We start from the raw sequence: 21,957 nt of genomic DNA, 5'->3' as shown, positions 1-21,957 counted from the left end.
TTCTATTGTGTATGCATAGGATGTGACTAAAGTGAGGTAGATATTGATATGCAAAGCCAGACAGACTTGAACTGCCTATTCTTGTATTAAAGAAGAGGATGTTTGCTGAGTAGATGAAGAAGATGAATTAATAGAAATGTGGCAGTAGAGTTTAAGAGGCAGGTCACTAGAAATCTTCCCTCAAAATGGATAATGCAAGAAATAGAAGATAAAATGTATAGAGATGATTCTGCAGACAGGACCTGGCATGCTTATGTTCTTCCCTGAAAACAACAAACACAAACCCAGTGCACTGCTTAAGGAAAAAGAAGATTGGACCAGGAAATGGCAACACTTCAATTTATAATAGGGGATAGGGAGTTACATGTTATATGTTATATGAAACCTATATGTTCAGAAATCCAAGAGAATGAATGTAGTGATACTATTAAGAGCATGTGGAATAAAATAAATGGAAGAAAGAATAAATGTTGCAGCCTTTCTTGGTGGCCACTTCTAACCACTCAGCTGCCCAAATGCCAGTATTTTCTGCAAGCAAATCTTTCTCTTTCAAAGACTACATAGAGGCTTAAGAGTATCAGCTGTTATTGGTGCTATACTAATGAATAGACTGGGAACTGTAGGAAATGCAAAAGCTGAGTGTAGTCAAATGCATATCTTGAACTTCAAGAAAGAAGATTTTAAAAAAAACAACCCTAAGAGTAATGATAAGCTAATGGAGAAGTGAAGTCAAAACAGAGCAAGTTTCTAAAAGAATGAGTTACTAAAAGCATAGCTGCAAATAGATCCAACAAAGAAAAAGAGAAAATAGTAGAAGCCAAGGTAGCTGCACATTTTAAGGAAAATCAAAATGAACAGATGGGAAGGGGAAAGAGAAACTGGTCACTTGAGGAAAGTAAATTCAGGATGAGCTGAGATTAGCAACTTGTGCTAAGAAAAACCCAAATATTCTTCAGATATGTTTAAAATAAAAGGAAAAGAAACAGTATACCATCTCAGTGAAAATATATTTAAAAAGCAGATAATAAAGAGAAAGTCTATTGAAACCTTATTTTGGCTCAGTCATTTCTGCAAAGAGGATATGCACTGGACTGATGAAAAGTTACGAAGAGTTGATTGAAATAGCAAGATAAGGCTTAAGACTGATAGAAACGTATCAAGAGATACCCATTGACCCTGAATGAGTTTAAATCTCCAGGATCAGGTGGCTTTTGTCTTAAGGTATTCAAGTTACTTGGTAATTGTCTGATCAAAACTCTGCACATGAAGTATCAGATAACTAGAAGAGGGCAGTGTTTTCAGAGAGGTGGAAAAGGAGGGCATAGAGAATAACAGACTAATCAGTTTGACATTTAATACCTGGGAAGATTAAAGAAACTATCATAAAGTGATTGATCTGTAAACATCTAAAAAACAATGCAGTGATTACTGGAAGTCACATGGATTTGTTAAGACCAAGTCTTGTCAGATTAAGATTATCACATTCTTTTAGTTTGGTGTAGTACATTGGTCTAATGTACAGCATAGCTGCAGTTATAACTGAATACCTCAGAGGCGAAATCAGCAAACAAGAAAAAAAAGCCAAACAGCGCACCACCAAAATGGAAGATCAGGTTGGAAAATAAGATCAGCATGCTAAGATCAGATGCAAGCAAGGTAGAACAGATGAAAGGAAAGAAGCTGAAGAACAAGAAGACCAAAGAATATCTGATCAAGAAATATCACCTAGAAACAAAGAAGATCAAAGAAACACTGAAAATAATAAAGCTGCAAATAACAGCCATAACCAAAAGGATCACAAGATACAGACCTCGAATTGTACACTATAGCCAGAATCTCCAAAATCAGTTGACTCCCTGCCACATGATTGGGTAATCAAGTGCCTAGAAATAACAGAAGTCAGTAGAAACATCAAAAGCTTTGTGCAAAGATCAGTGGCACAATGGAAGACACAGTTGCTGGTCAATGGTGATAGACTGGGAGAGATTAATATCAAGAGAAGAATCTTTCAAGGAGACTCACTATCAGAACTACTGTTTATCATTGCATTGATTCCTCTGAATACTGAACTGAATAATACTGAACAAGTCAGGCCATGGCTATCAAACATCAAAAACATGTGCCAGGCTATCCCACCTCCTTTACATCAATGATTTGAAGCTGTATGGAAGAACACCACCTGAAATAGAATCGCTGCTCAATATGGTCCAAATATACACCCAAGATATTGCAATGGAGTTTGGACTGGACAGATGTGCCACCCTTAGCATCAACAGGGGGAAAATAGTGAAAACTGAAGAAATTGAGATGCCCAATGGAAATAACATCAAGAGTCTGGATGAAGAAGATCGCTACAAATACAGTACCTGGGCATCCTTCAGGCTGACAATATCAAGCACACTGAAGTCAAGAAGGAGTTAATAGTGAATACATCAGAAGAGTGACGATCTTAAAGTCCAAACTCAGTGGCAGAAATGCCATTAAGGCGATTAACACCTGGGCAATTCCAGTCATTAGATATACAGCTGGAATAGTAGACTGGACCCAAGCAGAACTAGAAGCCCTGGACAGGAAGTCCAGAAAAATAATGACAATGAATCATGCCCTTCATCCACGCAGAGATGTTGACAGACTCTACAGCATAGGTGGCATGGAATTTTGCAAGTATACCACACAGCTGAAGAAGAAAAAAGGGCATTAGAAGAATATCTAAAGGAGAATAAAGAAGATACACTGAAGCTAGTAAACCATGAAGGCTTACTGAATACTGAAGAGACCAAACTGGTCTACAAGAAAGACCAAATGAAGAATAAAAAAGAGACATGGCAAGGCAAAGTATTATAAGGCCACTACAGAAAAAAACTAGCAGGCAAAACAGATAACAAGAAGATCTGACAATGGCCAAGAGCAGGAAAGTTAAAGAAAGAGACAAAGGGGCTAATTCTGGCTGCACAAGACCAAGCCTTAAGAACAAATGCATACAAAGCCAGAATTGAGAAGACAGCAACAGACAGCAAATGCTACCTCTGCAAAGAAGCTGAAGAAACAGTGGACCACCTAGTCAGCTGCTGCAAGAAGATTGCACAGGCTGACTACAAAGAATGGCATGACAAATTAGCAACAATGGTGCATTGGAATATCTGCAAGAAATACCATTTGCCTGCAAGCAAGAACTAGTGGGACCACAAAACAGACAAAATAATAGAAAATGAAGAAGCTAAAGTGCTCTGGGACTTCAGAATTCAAACAGACAAACACCTGCCACATAACACGGTGCAAAGAACTCTCAGTATGTTTGCATAGCATCAAGAAAAAAAGAATAATAAAAAAAAATCGTAATAACGTTACACTAAAACTATGCAGTCAGAGGAGGAGAATTGGAGGAAGAATAATACTGCAGCTATTGACTAACATTCATTTTTAAAAGGAGAAGCTATTATCTAGCATATATTCACATTTAACAGAGTATTTTCAGTCACGTTTTAGCAGTCATATCTTATCATGCAATGTCAATCAGTATGTCATACTGATTATAGCTTATATCCTACAACAATAACTTTAACACCATCAAACAACATCTGCCTAGCCCAGGTCCTTGGGAAGGACTCGATAGGTGGATAAAAATGACAGATCCAGTCTAAATATCTGGCTGACTGTGCAACTAACAATAAATCCAGTCTAAACATCTGGCTGACTATGCAACCAACAACAACAACAATAAGGCTCTTTATGCAGACATGCTGGTCTCATCAGCTGTCTCCCATTTTTCTTTCTGTTTAAGCCTTAATTATTTCATTTTTTATATTTTCCCAACCTTTGTGAACTGTTTTTCTCTTTAGGATTTCCATCTATGGAATCCTTCCTGATTTTTTCTCTTAGCTTACTGAAGTCAACTCTCTTGAAATCTAGAACACTAATCTGTCTACCTTCAAGTCTCCCTGCTTGCAGTATGGTAAATTCTAGGATTGCATGGTCACTTTCTTCCAAGGTTCCGACAACATCTACTTCTCAACCATTTCTTCCCTGTTAATAAGTATTAAGTCCAGTATGACTGATCCCCCTAGTTGCTTCCTGCACTTTTGGACAATGAAGTCTGCAAGGCATATCAAGAACCTGTTGGATCTCCACTTGCTGCAGAGTTTGATTCCCAGTTGATATTGGGGTAATTGAAATCCTCCATTACTATGGTAAAGTGTTTTCTGGATACCTCGGCCATCTGATTTGCAAAGATTTCACCTATATATCCTGCTTGGTTGGGTGGCCTAAAGTACATACCCATAACAGTATCATTATTGTTTCTTTTTCTCTTTAAATTCACTCAGGCACTTTCGGTAAAGTTTTCACACTTGGTGCCATGAATTTCCACACAAGTGTATTCATTCTCTGTTCTAATGCAACTCCCACCCTTTCTCTTTTGTTGGGTCTCTTTGTTCTGAACAAATGATATCCTTGCAGTACTATATTTGAATCTTGAGTTCCATCCCACCAGGTTTCAGTAATACAAACAACGTCATATCGGTCTCCCTTCCTTTTCAGATGACCTGAGCAAGATGTCTTCCAAACACATTCTTTTCCTCTTTGTGTTCATCTCTCACCAAAAGCCCTTCTTATAGATAGTGTAGACCATGGTACAGGAATCCAACATTTTCTCAACATCACCATCCCATGAGCTAGCAGTTCACTCCAAAGTTCTCTGTTTCTTCCTCAGGCCATGACCTTCAGTTGGAAATATAGACAAAAACACCACCTTGTATCAAACTCTTTTGCCTCCTGCATTGGTCCTCATAGCCCTTCAGTATTCTTTCCAAGCTCTTTCTAGCAGTGTCATTTGTTTCAATGCGAAATAAAATAAAGGGATAGCAATCAGTAGTTTTGATTAGTTGAGTCATCTTCTCCATTACATCACAGATCTTCATGCCTGGAAAACAACATACTTCTCTTGATATCACATCTGACCTTCAGATTGCTGACTCCATTCCTCTCAGCAGCAAGTCACCCATCACCACCACATAGCTTTTCCTCCTTGGATTCCTCACCTCTAAGGAAGCCTGGACTTCTCTCCTTCCTGCCCCTGGAATGCTGGATGAGAACTGTTCTCTAGAAGTCTATGACTCACTCTTCAGGGAGAGGGCCTATAATTGATTGCACAGCTCTAGCAAGAATCTCTCGGTTCTCTTGGTCCTCCAGGTCAAAAGCTGCTAGCCTTCCTCCTATGGGTGTCCCCTTTTCTTTGTAGCAGTCTCTTCTTTCCTGTGATCATTTTGCAAACATCCTGCTGCCTTGTCCAGAAACTTCTCATCTTCCCTGATGAATCTCAGAGTTGCCAGATACAGTATGCCTCCAGATCCTCCACTTTCTCCTCTAGCAACACAATGAGTTTACACTTTGTGCAGGTCGTCCCAGTACTTGTCTCATTGCCTATGTCTCTAATCTTCTGAAGACTGTTACCTAGGCTTTCCTGAAAAAAAAAAACAGAAAAAAGGGAAAGCTAATTAATTTGTTTTCACATGCCTTTAGGAATGCAGGTTACTAGTTTGAGTTGATAAAACAAAGTCCAACTTCTCTACTGCTTGTGATGACCATCCACTTGCTTCCCAGAATACCGTAGGAGTATGTAAACGATCCCAATGGGATCTCAGGCTGCTAGCTTGAGTTTATGAAACAGTATGGAATAGTGGGAATACAATATGAAATCATGGATTTAAATCACAGGAAGGGAGGTTCTAATGAACAATTTTACAGTGTAATAATTTATACATAGTAACTAAGTTACTATTCTTATTCCTATGAACACAGCTTCCATTGCAGATGTGGTGGCACATGAGAATGACAAAGAGAATAATGAAGGGAAAGAGTACAAAGAAATAGATCCTGCCTCCCCAAAGAAATGTGATACTATCATAATCTCTGGTCGTCGAGAGAAATGTGAGGCAGCAAAAGAGGCCCTCCAGGTAAGTGAGATTGGATATCTGTATTATTTTAGAGGCCTACTATGTCTAAACAGAGGGGCATAATCAGCTTTGCTTACAGGCACTGTAAAGTGATCATCATATTAAATCTCAAGGGGCTATTAATTGTGCAAGATCTAGTGTCTTCTAGAGACACTGCTTTATTGACAGCATGTAGAGCGCATTAACGACTTGCAGAAACAGAGTAGTGTAGTAAATGAAAAATGTAGTGAAATGACTTCTAATGAGTTGTGACTTACATTATGGAATATAAGCATTTAATATCCCAGATGCCCATGTTTTTTTCAGAATTTATTTGATGTTTTCTGGTTTGAATTAAACAGCAGGGATCAGGCAAACTGATCTGTTGTGAAGGTCAGGCCAGAATCTCAGATATGCATAGGCTGCTTGCTAGACATGGAAACAATGGTTTCATCGGGAGAGATATTCTTTCATGTAGGCACAGAGATACTCCCAAACTGTAAACTAGAGAGAGAAACTTTGAGTGGTTTTAAAACAAAAAAATTCCAAAAGATGCAAAAGAATAATATGTGTATCAGTATTGAGCAAGAAGTGAGGTAGGAGCAGTTTCCTCCAGCTTCTGATTAAAGTAAACTTTCTAGAGAAAAGGAATTTCTAGATAAATCGAAGCAGAAGGAATAGCTGTTTCAAAAGTCTTACCTTGTAAAACTAGGTGAATGTCTATCTAGAAAATACATTAGGATTCTTTGTTTTCTATTGTCTCTATATTGCTAAGTATATTTCTGGGTGAGTATAGGAAGTTTCCTTTCCTTTCCTTTCCTTTCCTTTCCTTTCCTTTCCTTTCCTTTCCTTTCCTTTCCTTTCCTTTCCTTTCCTTTCCTTTCCTTTCCTTTCCTTTCCTTTCCTTTCCTTTCCTCTCTCCTCTCCTCTCCTCTCCTCTCCTTCCCCCTCCCCCTCCCCCTCCCCCTTCCTTTTTGCCACCCAACTCCAGTGGAGTTGAATACTTAAAGTCATCTTTCATTCATCCTGACTTTAGACTGTGTAGGATATTACTAATTTTATTTAGAATCTTTTGTTGTTCATACATTAAATAAACTCAGATTTCCCAAAGGAAATTGTGCTCTTTGTAGCAGATACTGCATGTGCTTTTGCAAATTTCTCACAAAGTTAAAAAGGACTTGAAATCCCTAGATATAAGCCAGTACGCTACACAGCCTGGTGATTATATTATATAAATTATTTATTTACCCCATTTTTATCTTTTTAATTGACAGTAAGGCAGCACAGTTCAGGTCACCAGGGGTATGGGGATGATATTAGGTGAGGTGCTCCTTGGAAAATAAGTGATGGCAGGAGGAACTACTAAGGCACTATCCCCAAAGCTAAGAAGGTAGAGCCGGGGTGTGAAGACCCAGAAGATTAGTGGGAGAGGTATCCCACTTTCCATTTCCAGGGTATCACACTAAGGGCTCTGCTGTGCTATGACAGAACTTTTTTGTCATAAATTACTCAATATGATTTCCATTTTTAGGCTTTGGTCCCAGTTACAATTGAAGTAGAAGTTCCCTTTGACCTTCATCGTTTTATCATTGGTCAGAAGGGTGTTGGAATCCGGAAAATGATGGATGAGTTTGAGGTGAGTAATGTCTTTGTTGAATCTCTTATTTTAATTTTTAGAAAACCAGCTGGTTGATCCCTTCTCTTTTGCTTGCAGGAAAAGTCAAGATAAGCCTTGTTTAATAATTTTCTGTAACTGTAGTAAGAATTCTTTATTGTTGTTCCAGTACATTGCAAAAGTTAAGAATTAGTGTCTTACCATTGGTCACAGATTTGTCTGAGATGCCTGAAAGTACAAATGAATAGCATATTAAGTTTTGTTTTCTCATTTTTCATGTTGTGGAGTCTGAACCCTCCCATGAAAATATTTAATAATATTGTGTTAACTTAAGAACTTGGGAAATCCAACTCTTTGAATGGTGACATTTTTGAAAGTTCGGGATATCTGTAAAAATGGCTGTTTATGATAAGATATCAATTTTTTTGCCTGCATTTGTTAGGTAAACATCCAAGTTCCTGCCCCAGAGCTTCAATCTGATATCATCTCTATAAGCGGGCTTGCTGCTAATCTTGATCGTGCCAAGGCCAGACTTTTAGAGAGAGTGAAGGAACTACAAGCTGAGCAAGAAGATAGGGTATGTGTTGGACAATAATTATAGTGCTTTTGCCAATGTCCCCCAGTTGCTTATCTTCTTAAAGTTTACAAATAATTATAGTAAAAATGCTTTCATTAAGGATGCTTCTATAGAGAAAAGGCTTAGCAGAAGCCTTAAGGCAGTGGTTCTTAAACTGTTTTGACCCAATTACCCCTTTTTCCAGTCTTGAATAATGTCATTGTCCACATGTACACACACACACACACACACACACACTTTACACAAGTGTCTCAGCAGCAGATTGGTGTTTGATGTGAAATTGGAATGGAGTGGTCTCCCCACAACTGGATAGAACTTCTGAGGAAACTATTAACATTACTCAAGGCAAATTACCAAAAGTTTTTTTTTTAATCTGATGGACAATTTAGGGTTGGTTGATGTATGGAGATAGAAAAATGACAATTTAAGAGAGGATACTTACTTTTCTGAAAGACATAGATCCTTTTCAAGAATAGATATGATTTGGATTTCAAAGAATTTGGCTATTAAGGTTTCTAAAGTAGAGATATTACCAAAGACTTTTTTGGGTCATAATCCTATGAGTCTGGTTTATAAAATGAAATCTAATTCTTTTAGATGGAGACTAAATGAAATGTTGTTACAGAAAGAAGCAGTAGTGGAGGTTTGTAAAAAGAAATTAAAATATTTTTTTGAAAATAATTAGATAAAGGTTTTAAGAATGGTTTGGGATGCAGGTAAAGCTTTCATTAGAGGTTATTTTGTACAACATAATAATGAACTCAAAAAGAAGAGTCAAGAGCAAACACAAGCTATTTTGGATGAGATAAAGAGAAAAGAAGATGAACTAAAGAAATTTCCAGAGAAGATAAGTATTTCTCAACAAATTAAGCTTTTACAATGACAGTTATCTATGTTAACAATAAGAGAAATAGAAATAAAAATGAACTATGTAAAGCAAAAAATTCTGAGTTTGCAAACAAACCAGGGAAGTGGTTGGCATATAAAGTATGAAAAGAAAAGGAAAAAAATGATATTGAAATTATAAGAGGGAGATACTGTAGTAATGGATAACATGGCTATACAAAAAACATTTCATCAACATTATTCCAACTTGTATAAAGGAGGTGACATCTCTCTGGAGAAAATATATGAATAACTAAAGAAACACAATTTACCAAGGATTACAGAGGAACAGAGACAGATTATGAATGGACCTGTAACAATAAGAACTTTCTGAAGCTACTGTATAAAAAAGATTAAACCAGGAAAGGTGCTTGGACTGGATGAATTATCAGTTTTTATTATAAATGTTTTGAGGGTGAACTTTTACAACCTTTATAAAACATGATGAATTCGATCTTACAGAGAGGAAGGATGCCAGAGGGTTGGAAAGAGGCCAATATAGCACTAATAACCAAGGAAGGACAAGATTTGACTTTAACAAGAAACTATAGCCTTGAACAATGACTATAGTTTATTTTTATTTTTATTTATTTAATTTGTCCCCGCCCATCTCCCCACAATGGGGGACTCTGGGCGGCTTACAACATACTAAAAAACATGAATACAGTTAAAAGTTATAAAACCAAACATTAAAAAGACAAAAAAACAAGTTTATTTTTATTTTTATTTATTTAATTTGTCCCCGCCCATCTCCCCACAATGGGGGACTCTGGGTGGCTTACAACATACTAAAAAACATGAATACAGTTAAAAGTTATAAAACCAAACATTAAAAATATTAAAAAGCTAAGAAATCCAAGAGGCCACTGGGGCCACAGCGTACCACTAAGGGGCCAGCCAACCCCAATTCTGATTTCTTCCCTCCCTGCCCCAGGCCAAATGGCAGAGCCATGCCTTTAAGTCCCTCCGAAAGGCCTGGAGTGAGGGGGCCTGTCTCACCTCCGGGGGCAAGATGTTCCAAAGGGCGGGGGCCACAGCAGAGAAGGCCCGCCTTCTGGACCCTGCTAATCGGAGTTCTTTTACCGCGGGGATCCGAAGCATGCCCTCTCTGTGAGATCGGATGGGACGGGTAGAGATCGTGGGGGCGAGGCGGTCCTTCAGGTAGCCTGGCCCCATGACATGTAGGGCTTTAAAGGTGATAACCAACACCTTGAATTGGACCCGGAAGCAAACTGGTACCCAATCCAGCTCACAGAGCAGAGGTGTTATATGGGTCCTTCGGGCGCCAAAAATCGCCCGCGCGGCCACATTCTGGACCAGCTGCAGCTTCCGGATATTCTTCAAGGGTAGCCCCATGTAGAGTGCGTTGCAGTAGTCTATCTGGGAGATAATGAGGGCATGAGTGACCGTTCGCAAGGCATCCCAATCCAGGAAAGGGTGTAACTGGTGCACAACCCAAAGCTGTGCAAAAGCCCTCCTGGCCACGGCTGCCACCTGCTCTTCGAGCAGGAGTCGTGAGTCCAGGAGTACCCCCAAGTTACGCACTGGGTCTGTCTGGGGCAGTGCTACCCCATCCAGAACTAACAATGACAACGTCCCGGATACAGAAGAGCCATTAACCCACAGCCACTCCGTCTTGCCAGGGTTCAGCTGGAGCCTGTTGTTCCCCATCCAGACCCTCACAGCCTCCAGGCACCGCGAGAGGGCGGAAACAGAATCACTTACCTCACCAGGGATGGAGATGTATAGTTGAGTATCATCAGCATACTGATGATACCTCATCCCATGATGACGGATGATCTCACCCAGCGGCTTCATATAGATGTTGAAAAGGAGCGGAGAGAGAACCGAACCCTGAGGCACCCCACAAAGGAGGGGCTGAGGATGGGACCTCTCGCTCCCTATCACCACCGATTGGGATCGGCCCCGGAGAAAGGAGGTGAACCAGCACAAAACTGTGCCACCCACCCCCATATCCCTGAGCCATCCCAATAGGATACCGTGGTCGACGGTATCGAACGCCGCTGAGAGATCAAGGAGAGCAAGGATGGTCGCACTACCACCATCCCGCTCCCGCCAGAGATCATCCATAAGTGCGACCAATGCCGTTTCCATTCCATAGCCGGGCCTGAAACCTGACTGATAAGGGTCCAGATAATCCGTTTCCTCCAGGACCCTTTGGAGCTGCGAAGCCACCACTTTCTCAACCACCTTCCCCAAGAAGGGGAGGTGGGAGACTGGACGAAAATTGTCCAGTATAGTAGGATCCAGGGAGGGCTTCTTGAGGAGGGGGTGCACCAACGCCTCTTTAAAGGATGCCGGAAACACTCCTTCCTGCAAGGATGCCTTAACCATCGCCTGGATCCAACTACATGTCCCCTCCCGAGCTGCTTTCACCAGCCAGGAGGGGCATGGGTCCAGATGACAAGTGGTGGCCCTCACAGACCAAAGGATCCTGTCCACTTCCTCAGGAACAACAGGATCAAACCGTTCCCAGCTAACTGGGCAAGAACGATCACCTGGTATCTCCCCAGACCCTGCGCCACACTCGGAGTCCAACTTGGAATGAATCTGAGCGATTTTATCCTGCAGGTGCTCTGCAAACTCCTCCGTGCAGCCCTGCAAATGCACCGCCACATCCCCCTTACCCAGGAGGGACTTGGTGATGCCAAACAGGACCGCCGGGCGGCACTCTGCAGATGCAATAAGGGCGGAGAAGTATTGGCGCTTCACCGCCCTTATCACCACAATGTAGGCCTTAATAGCGGCTCTAACATGTGTTCGGTCGGATTCAGTCCGTGTCTTCCTCCAGCAGCGCTGGAGTTATTCACAACAATCCTAGCTGATAGACTGAAAATAATTTTGCAAGAATTTATTCATGAGAATCAATATGGGTTTTTACCTAAAAGAAAATTAAAGGACAATGTTAGAAATGTGCTGGACATTTTGGAATATTTGGAGCAACATAATGAAAACAAGCCACATTGATTTTCTTAGATGCGGAGAAGGCCTTTGACAATTTGAATTGGGCTTTCTTGCTTAAGGTTTTGGAAGCTATAAATTTTTGAGAGAATTTACTAAAATGGGTGAGATCGATTTACACTTCACAGAAAGCACAAATAATTGTTCACGGAGATGTAACAAAACCCTTTGAGATACAAAAAAGAACAAGACAGGGATCCTTACTGTCTCCTCTCTTGTTTATTTTGGTTCTTGAAATACTGAATAGAGATGTAAGACAAGATGAGAGGATTGTGGGAGTAAATATTAAAAAAGAAACTTATAAATTAAGGGCTTTTGCAGATGACTTGGTGCTGGTTTGGAAGATCCTTTAAAGGGAATTGAAACACTAATGGGCAAATTAAAAGAATTTGGTGCATTAGCAGGTTTCAAGATTAATAAAGAGAAGATGAGGATGGTAACCAAAAATATGAAAATAGAAGTTCAAACAGAATTGATGAATAAAACAGGTTTTAAGATTGAGAAGAAGATAAAATATCTGGGTATCACCATGACAAATATGAAATGTATGTTATTTCAAAATCACTATGTTAAGACATGGAATGAAGTTAAAAAAGACATATTAAAGATGGGAGAAACTAATTGTCATTGCTGGGGAGAATTTCTGTGATAAAAATGAATGTCTTGCCTAGAATGATGTTTCTGTTTCTGATAATACCTGTTTTGACATCTGATGCACCATTTAAACAGAGGCAGAAGGGTATATCTAAATTTGTGTGGTAGGGGAAAAAAAGACGAATTAAATATAAGGTGTTACAAGATGCAAAGGAAAGAGAAGGATTGGGTCTACCTGATTTGAAATTTTATTTTTTAGCTTGCTGTTTGGTTTGAATGAAAGAGTGAGTGCTGCTGAGAAATAAAAGGCTCTTGGAGTTAGAAGAACATAACCTGAGATTTGGGTGGCAAAGATATTTGTGGTATGACAAAGTCAAAGTTAATGTGGATTTTAAAAATCATTCTGTTAGACGTGCCATATTAAGAATATGGAATAGATTCAAACCCAGGTTGTGCCTGAAAGCACCTTTGTGGCTCTCAGCACAAGAAGCATTTTATAGACAAGAAATAACAGGCAAATACAAATGGCTAAGTTATTGTGAGATACTAGAATTTTGTCAAGGGGAATATAAAACAAAATCAAGGGAAAAACTGGTGGCAGAGGGATATAGTTGTCAATGGTTTTCTTATCTACAGTTATTAGAAAGATTTAAAGTAAACAAAAGAGTTTATGGTTTTGAACATTGTAAGACTTGAGTTTGAAATACAATTGTGTACAAATGATGAAAATGTAATTGCTAAAATGTATAAACTTTTATTGAAATTTGAAACAGAAGAAGGACAAGTGAAAGAATGTATGATAAAGTGAGCTAAAAATTTTGGTTATAATATACAGATGGAACAATGGGAAAATATGTGGTTAAAAGGATTGAAATTTACACTATGTTATAATCTTACAGAGAATTTTTATAAAATGATGTACCGTTGGTATATGTCACCAGGGAAATTTAGAATGTATAAAGGCACTTCAAATTTATATTGGAAACATGAACGATAAGAAGGGACATTTTATCATGCTTGTGGATGTGTAAAAAAGCTAGAAAATTTTGGATTCAAATACACTGATTCAGAGGATTTTAAAGATTAATATACAATTGAGATCAGAGGTTTTTCTTTTGGGATTAATGGACAAACAGTTGGAAAAAAAGTCATGGAACTTTGTTTTTGTACATGATAACTGCAGCGAAATTATTGTATGTACAAAGATGGAAAGATTCGGCATTATTCACAATTGAGGAATGGTTGGTGAAGGTGATGGAAGTTGCTGAGATGACTAAATTGACTTCTTTGATCAGAGAAAAGATAGTATCTACATTTATTGCTGACTGGAAGCCCCTTATGGACTTTTTGAGTAAAACACACACAAAAAATGAACTTATGATTTATGGTTTTGATTATTAGCTAGGATAGATTATAGAATAAAGAGAGTCATGTTGTAACCATAGAGTAAGAGGTAAATTTGTAATTGTACTTACAACTGCTGTAAAGAAGATCGGAAACCACTTCTTTGTATCTTTTTTCTTTCTTTTCTATTTTTCTTTTACTTTTTTTTCTTTCTTGCACTTTTAGCTTTCTCTTTCTTTCTTTTTATGTTCTTTTTCTTACCTTATATTAGTTTGTATTATTTTTTTATCTTCCTTTTAAATTTTTTTTAATAAAATTGTAAGATGATTCTCAAGGACTGAGTAGCTCCCCCTCCCAAAAAAAGCAAGTGTGTCAGTGGTACCAGTCCCAAACTGACTCCTTGACTCATAAACAAGTAGTTGCTCCATTACTCATAGGATATGCCCAAATTATCCCCAGTTTAAGAACCACTGCAGGTATTATTTTAGGGTCTGATACTGGGGAAGAATATATGGAAATAGATTATTTTGGATAAGTGCTTTGCAGACCTTATTGTTGCCTTAACACCGTCTAAGTTTGAACCAGAGTTCAGGAGAGTTAATTAGATTGCAGTTTTGCTGTGTGTTGGTATCTCAATTTACACAGAGGCAAGTTGGAGCAAAATAATACCACAAAAGATTTCTCAAAAACATTTTTAATGCAATGAGTAGAAGTAAAGACATCATCATTACTTTTAGCAAAGCTTGCTGCTGTTTTTGAAAGGACTTTAGATATATGACTGGAAACTGGAGAATGAAATATTTTGGTGTCACCTTAGGAAAAGTACCATCTCCCTGAATTTGTTGTCTGGAGTTCATTAACAATAACACATTGCAGATCCCATCAAGAGTAACCGACCTATCCAAAGACAATATTTGATGGTTGTGATTCAAGTTGTAGTTCAACCTATCTGAAGGGCAACAGATTGGAGGAGGTTGCTCCAGGTGGCAGGATTATTTTTATACTCTTTCCAAGTAAAACCTCCTTAATATAGTTTTCAGCAACAGCCTTTTCCAACCTGGTATATCAAACTCTATTAAAACTCCTAAAATCATCAGTGTCCTTGCTGAGTTTAGTAGGACACCAACTGTGGAGAGCAAGGTTACAAGATCAAATAATAAAATAATAATATACAATTTAGTATAATAATAAAAGCAATAATAACAGCAAAACAATTTAAAATGAATATCTACATCTATTCATTTTAGAGATTAGAACAGCTAGATCTTTAAGACCTGTTATAAATACTCAAGGAACAAACCTTGCAGACTTCCTGTAGTAAGATATTCTGAAAATTGAGGCCATCGCAGAAAAAGCCCAGTGTCATATGATCACCAGTGTAAAAGTATGTAAACAGTAGGCAAATAAGCAGAATCTCCATGACTTGGAAGGAAGTTCATATAGTACAGGCATATTATTACTTTGATAACTCTTTTGTTAAATATATGTTGTACTGTATTTGCCAGAGTAGTTGTAAAATTGCTTGATTAGAAGCAGCAAATGTTTAAAACCTAAACTTCTCTATTGTTCTAGGCTTTGCGAAACTTTAAGTTAACTGTTGCTGTGGACCCCAGATACCACCCTAAAATCATTGGCAGGAAAGGGGCAGTGATCACTCAAATCCGCACAGAACATGATGTGACTATACAATTCCCAGACAAAGATGATGAATCTCAGGTGAAGAACTGGGTGTGGAAAAAAGGATGGGAGACTATCCAAAAATATGGAGTGGGTTTTGTTTTGTTTAGCAGAGCAAATATATTTGTGTTACCTGTTCTGTTCTCATTGCTGTCTCCATAGCAGCCTGTTTCAGACATTTTGCTTGTGTTGTTTGCTACCAACTTGAAGAGCCTAGCATTAACTATCAAAATCTTCCCCTTCAGGCCCAGGATCAGATTATCATAACAGGCTATGAGAAAAATACTGAATCTGCCCGAGATGCCATCATGAAGATTGTTGGTGAACTGGAGCAGATGGTATCTGAAGACATCACCCTAGACCATCGTGTTCATGCCCGCATTATTGGAGCACGTGGGAAAGCTATCCGCAAAATTATGGATGAATTCAAGGCGAGTAAAACATTGTGCCATCTGGTGAATGGGTAGAAATCAGTTTGTCAATAGCAGTAGCCGAGTTGTTTGGGTTTCTTGCTTCAGCAGATGATCAGACATGAAATCAGTGCAAAGAAAAACAAGAAGTTAGTTGTATAAAGAAAAGCAAGATCATAAACTGATCCCTGTGCTGTATAAGGAACTACTGTGTTGTATCCTTCCACCCTCACTTTCCGGAATAACTCTGAATGTGGTCTGAATACTGTTCAAAACATGGCAGGCATGGCTCTGATGATTCACACACAGCACACAGATTCCCTATAAATGTGGCATTATTTGTTTATTTGAGCAACTGCAAGTATGAATAGTCCTTTCTTTGAGAAGCCAAACAAATTCAGTTACTCCTTGCATTCTGTTACCGTATTACTCTTAGTCACACCACCTTTTTTGGGTACACAACTTCAAGGGAAATGGGAAAGAGACAGGCAAATATATCAGGCCACCATATCTGAGATAATTTTTGTCACTCCAGGTCGATATCCGTTTTCCTCAAAGTGGAGCTGTTGATCCCAACTGTGTGACTGTGACTGGACTCCCTGACAATGTGGAGGAAGCCATTGATCATATCCTGAATCTGGAGGAGGAATATGTATGTGTATTACTTAATTACATGGATTCAAAATGTTACAGAGAGAGGAGAATTATTCCATACAGTATTAACTTCCTGTGTTTGTGTATACACTCTTCTAACTGGGCTGTGCTTACTTGTTTGGAATTGCAGCTGGCTGATGTAGTAGATAATGAGGCAATGCAAGTCTACATGAAACCACCTGCTCATGAGGAAGCTAAGGCTGCATCAAAGGGATTTGTGGTGAGAGACGCCCCATGGACAGCTGGCAATACTGAGAAGGTAGGAGCTGCTTCATGTAGTAAGCTTCTCTTGGTCTGGAGAAGGTGTTGGGATTCACCTGAGTCTTTCATTTAGATTCCATCCTTTGTGAAAGCGTCCTGCCAAGGCAAGATGAGGTGGTGAGAGAGAATCCTCTTCCACCATGTTTCTTGTTATAGGACAGGTAATTTGTTAACCCCAACGTTTTCCAGTTTCTTTCAGCTGCCATTGCTTTGTGCAGAAAAATACTCCCCTAATTTTAGGACCTCACTAATATACAAGCATTTCTATATTTTCTATGCTTTTTATGTTTTATTTTCACTGACCATAATAAAATTATACACCCCCACACATATATTGTTAGTAGTTTAGTAATTTAGTCAATTACTTTTGAGTATTCAGATTTTTTATATTTTTCTCTTTTTATTTTTATTAGTTTGGATTTTATTTACTTTTATTAATCTTTCCAAAAATGTTTATATATTTTAATTGTGAGCCTCTTACAAAAATTATATAAAATGCTGGTCAGTGACTAATAAAGATATTATTACTAAACATGTTGGTTTAATACACACAGATTTATAGTGCAGACTTAAGACCAGTGTTGCCTGAACATGAAAACACAATGGACTATGGGCATGACATTCATATCTGACACCTGAAAAAAAAAATCACTTCAACTTTGGAAAAAATAAAACTCTTTTTAGGTAGCCTACTGATCCCATTTCCCCTTTATTAGAGAGTGCTTGCTTCTTCCCCCTTCCTCTCCCAGTTTTACATTGGTAGGTAAGAGAATAAGCTACATATTTTCAGCTACTGCTGTATATGAGCTGCATATTTTTTCTTCTGTCCTGCACTCAAGAGCATCTGGAATATTGCAATCTCAATACTAAGGTAGAAAATTGTGAACTATGGTTCTCTTTTTGGCCATTTGTAATATGGGTGGGACATAGTCTGCTGAATATATTTTTGAAGTCTAGGAGAATTTTTTGTTTTTTTAAGTTTTTATCAGCTGGAATTACCATTAGAACATCTGCATTGTTCATAATAGCAACATAGTAACTGAATTACCGTTGTCTTTTCAGAGCTACTGGTTGTTTGATCTTTGGAAAAGTGAAATTACTCTTACAGTTATTAAGTAGTACCTATACAAATTACGTCCTTTCTTTTTGTTTCCCTGTAGGCTCCTGATATGAGCAGTTCTGAAGATTTCCCAAGTTTTGGAGCTCAGGTGGCTCCCAAAACTCTGCCATGGGGTCCCAAGCGATAATACCATGAAAACAGCAATCTTATCCAGCCATTTGCCACAAAATTTCTTTCCTGAATTCTGCCCTACTGGCTGGATCTAGTGCAGATTGTCAATGAGGGGTCTCTTAATGAAACTAGAGTGCTTACTCCCTCTGTTATCCTTATGCTCAGGCCTCGCTATGCTTCTGTTTGACATTTTTTTCTTCCCCTTGACCTGGAACAAAACTTTCCACATTAATTCCAACCTAAAATATATACATTTTTTCTTTCAAATTTCAGCCTATCATGTGAGTCATTGTGTTGTAATGAAGCCTCCCAAGTACATTATACAAAGCACTCTAACCTCCATTAGGAGATCACCTTACTGCACCTAGGAATATACTTCCTGTCTCTCAACCTCAGGAAACACATTTCCTTGATTTTCTAAAAGCCAAAATATTTGCTCTTTCCCTTCCTGCCATTTCTCCAAGGCCTTACCTTTGTAGTGTGCAATCAGTTTTCCCTTTTCACTGCCAACCTCTTTCCCCCCCACCCCAAACTGCCCATCTAATTCTACTATTGGTGAGGGAACTGGCCAGAATGGGTGGGTGGAGAGAGATGATCAGTCCTGGAGTTTGAGACCCCCAGAAAGCACTATCAGGGTCACAATCCTTGTTGTGCTGATCTGCAGCACTAAGTGCACAAACATTCTTCCTTCACTGGGGTGAGTACTGAATTGCAGCTCATCATCAGTTTTTCCCCCCATCACTTTTTTGCATTATCCTTCCTTCCCAACCATAGTATGGCTAAACAGAGCCAGAAAACTGACAGTATTATTGGATCTAAGAAAACTTGGTTCAACCAAAAGTGCCATGTTAGCATGTCACAAAGGATGTTGGGTGACTAGTGCAGTGTTAAAAGAGTGCATTGCCCTTTCCCCCCTAGCTTGATAGTGATGGCATTTAAGTACCAGGGTTAAGGTGTGTCTTTTGCTTTTTACTATTGCCTTCTTTCTACCTCAAGCCAGTATGACAGTGGCCTGCTTCTTCAGATAGCTCCTCTTGCTTCCTGATATCATGATTGTTCCTCTGTGAGAAGAGGAATGTATGTGTGTGGCTTTAGCTAGGTATGTGGCAGTTAGTTTCTCCTCTGACAAAGATGGTCTTAACTGTTGCCACATAATTTGGCCTCTAGTCTTGCAACAGAGATTAAGCCTTGGAGGGAGGTAAGTGAGGAGTGGCTCTCACTTAAATTGAAGAATTTGATTGCAGTTCAGTCTTAAAGATGAAGCCTTTCTTGGGTGGCCAGTGGTAGGGGTGGGAGATTAGATCTATATTCAGCAAAAGCCTTCTGTAGTTGGCAACAAATGTGTTGTCTGGTTGTCTTGACACCAATAGTTGCTGCACTCTAGCTGCTACCATAAACTGACGCAAGGCTGCTTGTATTTTAAAGCTGCTCTTCTAGCCACAATTCTCTTTTCTGCTGAAGGTGCTGGTGGCAATGCTGGGTCTGTTGCCAACTCTGCTCTCTGTCTTTCCTGCTCTCTTCTGAAGAGCTTTTCTGAGCCATTTGTATCTTTTCCCCGGAGTCCTTTGTGTCCCAAATTATATGCTGAGAGATGGTGTATCAAACTTCTAGCTTTTAGCCCGATAGAAAGGAAAATCCTCTCAGTTTAAATGAACCTAAGTGAAAGGGGAGATATTGTTTCTCTGTGATGATTCCACTTGGGATAGGAGAAGCCCTATCACTATCTGAGCAGGAGTCTAAAACAGGGTAGAAGTGTTAATGCCTTGCCAGTGGGACCTGGTGTTTGAATGTCACACATCACTTGCACATGTGTTTTGGGCTTAACTGCCATTGAGCATGGCTCTAACGCTGCCGTCTGTTCAAATTGTTGAAAATACTTCACTCTTCTGTCCCATGTAGCGTGCAGCAGTTGATCTGTGGAGATGTGCTCCATGTCCTCTTAATGTCTTCCATATTATGTTTCCATGGCAATGATCCCTTGGCCTTAACTTTGGAATTTGGAGATTATATGCAAAACATGTATAAAGGCTCATGAGTATGGATGACACTGGAATTTTATAAATTCTAAAAAATAAAACCTGAAACAGCTTTGTGTGTTCTTTATTTTAAGAAAGTCACTCCAAATCAAAATTCCTACCTGCCTTTTTAATGAAATATATGCTAACTCTTGCTTCTCTAGATTGTTCCAAACTGCAATAAGCAAACTTATGCCTATTTCAGCTGCTTATTCACTTTTTGTCAGCAGGCGTATTGATTTAAGCATGATTAAGATTTCAGGTTCATGGTACATGCATATTGTTGAAACATATGCCAGGTGAAACAGACATGGATGTGAAGATTACAATCCTATGTTGCTTTTGTAGACTAAAAAACCTCTTGGGTAGCTGAAAATAAGTTTTTTTCATAATTGTCCTCATATATGGCAGTAATCTTTAGCATGTGACTAAAGTCATATGCTAAAGAGATCATGCTGCTATATCCAATAATCTGCCTTAAGTACAACTCCCAAAATACTAAAGAAAGCAAGCCAGTATGAGCCATTCTAGTGTTAACAGATTCTTACTATTTGGAAAATGTATTGCATCTAAACCCAGAGACTCCTGTACTATGGTAATTAACAGCTGAGTATAGTACTAGTCAACTGCTGAATTTCACTATGTTTAGAAATCACCTTTGTGGTAGGGGAGAAGCAGATTGAAAACTCTTATGTACGTCTTGTAATTTTCTGTGTACTGTGTCTCTATAAGAACCATAAAATAGCTACATTGGTAAATATGGATGAAATTCCTGAGGCTTTAAAGATTTGAGGCACATTCTACATCTGCAGTATGATACATGTTTAACAGTTCCATGTCCATGGTGTGCCAGCTTACATGGTGCTTCTCCATAAAGTTTACTCTTGTGGAAGCTTGATAAACTGATCTCGATCAAATTCTTCCAGATCTTGAGATGCATATTTTGATACCTTCTCCGTGAGAGGGGTTGGATTAACAACATCTATCACTTCAATGAGAGCCTGTCCCAAAAAGAAAAAGAAATTATAAGTTTATAATACATTTTTCCATCAAAGAGAATGTAGCTGAGGAAGGTTACCAAAGAAACATACTTTTGATTATTATAATAGCCATTGATTTGTGATTAAACACAAAACAAAGTCTATTATTCAAGTTCTATTTTATACCAGCTTGATCTCTGAATATCTGACAGGGTCCAATCTCAGTTCAACCATCATTGCCTTTTTAGCTTGTCACATTTAAATTGCTTTTTCAGTTGCACCTCAATATACCTGGATATGAGATACATAGAGGCTTTAGAATATGCAGCTTAAGCAGAGGTGGTGTTCCGTATTCCCACATTCAGTTTATGGTGACAAAATGTCATCAAAGTTGACAAACCAACATTTTTCAGGCTAGATAGTAATTCAATTTTGGGAGACAAAGGTAGTGTTCGTAATGGAGAGACTGAAGGAAAAAAACATTGGTTGAAGCCTTTGTCTTCAGACATTTAAAATAATGCTATCCTAAGTGTTCTGTTGGTTAGGCCTCACCAAGAACAAATTATGATTAATTTTTCATGTTGGAAGCTCTTAAAATGTGGGAAACGTGACTCAAATTAGCTTGAAAAAATACACTTGTAATTAAGACTAAGTGTGATTAATAAGACCGATATCTTAATAAATCCACGTACTGTAGTCTGAAAACTAGTGATTGACCACTTGGACTGCATGCCTTGATTTAATTTTGTACTGTAGACTCTTGGTAATTGAAAAATATATACATATGCAACAACATAGAATA

General features: G+C 38.6%; 2 protein-coding genes across 4 annotated transcripts in view; one reads left to right on the top strand and one right to left on the bottom strand.

Moving 5' to 3' along the window:
- The window catches only part of HDLBP (high density lipoprotein binding protein), an 85,311-nt gene extending 65,063 nt beyond the window's left edge, over positions 1-20,248 (top strand). For both annotated transcript variants that reach the window (XM_088132658.1, XM_088132659.1), the window contains exons 21-28: positions 5,797-5,951; positions 7,462-7,566; positions 7,988-8,122; positions 15,500-15,643; positions 15,850-16,035; positions 16,550-16,666; positions 16,799-16,927; positions 18,090-20,248. In XM_088132658.1, coding sequence (XP_087988784.1) covers positions 5,797-5,951; positions 7,462-7,566; positions 7,988-8,122; positions 15,500-15,643; positions 15,850-16,035; positions 16,550-16,666; positions 16,799-16,927; positions 18,090-18,176 — 1,058 coding nt within the window. In that variant the 3' untranslated portion in view covers positions 18,177-20,248. The remainder of the gene's footprint in view (positions 1-5,796; positions 5,952-7,461; positions 7,567-7,987; positions 8,123-15,499; positions 15,644-15,849; positions 16,036-16,549; positions 16,667-16,798; positions 16,928-18,089) is intronic.
- Positions 19,892-21,957, bottom strand: part of ANO7 (anoctamin 7) — a 39,974-nt gene continuing 37,908 nt past the window's right edge. For both annotated transcript variants that reach the window (XM_088132661.1, XM_007443014.4), the window contains one exon: positions 19,892-21,176. In XM_088132661.1, the coding sequence (XP_087988787.1) occupies positions 21,054-21,176 (123 nt within the window). In that variant the 3' untranslated portion in view covers positions 19,892-21,053. The remainder of the gene's footprint in view (positions 21,177-21,957) is intronic.

This window comes from Python bivittatus, unplaced genomic scaffold (assembly GCF_059951505.1).
Source record: "Python bivittatus isolate LINGU-HERP-01145 unplaced genomic scaffold, Pbiv_v1 ctg000980_np1212, whole genome shotgun sequence".
Lineage (NCBI taxonomy): Eukaryota > Metazoa > Chordata > Lepidosauria > Squamata > Pythonidae > Python > Python bivittatus.
This window is presented reverse-complemented; position numbering and strand designations above follow the sequence as displayed.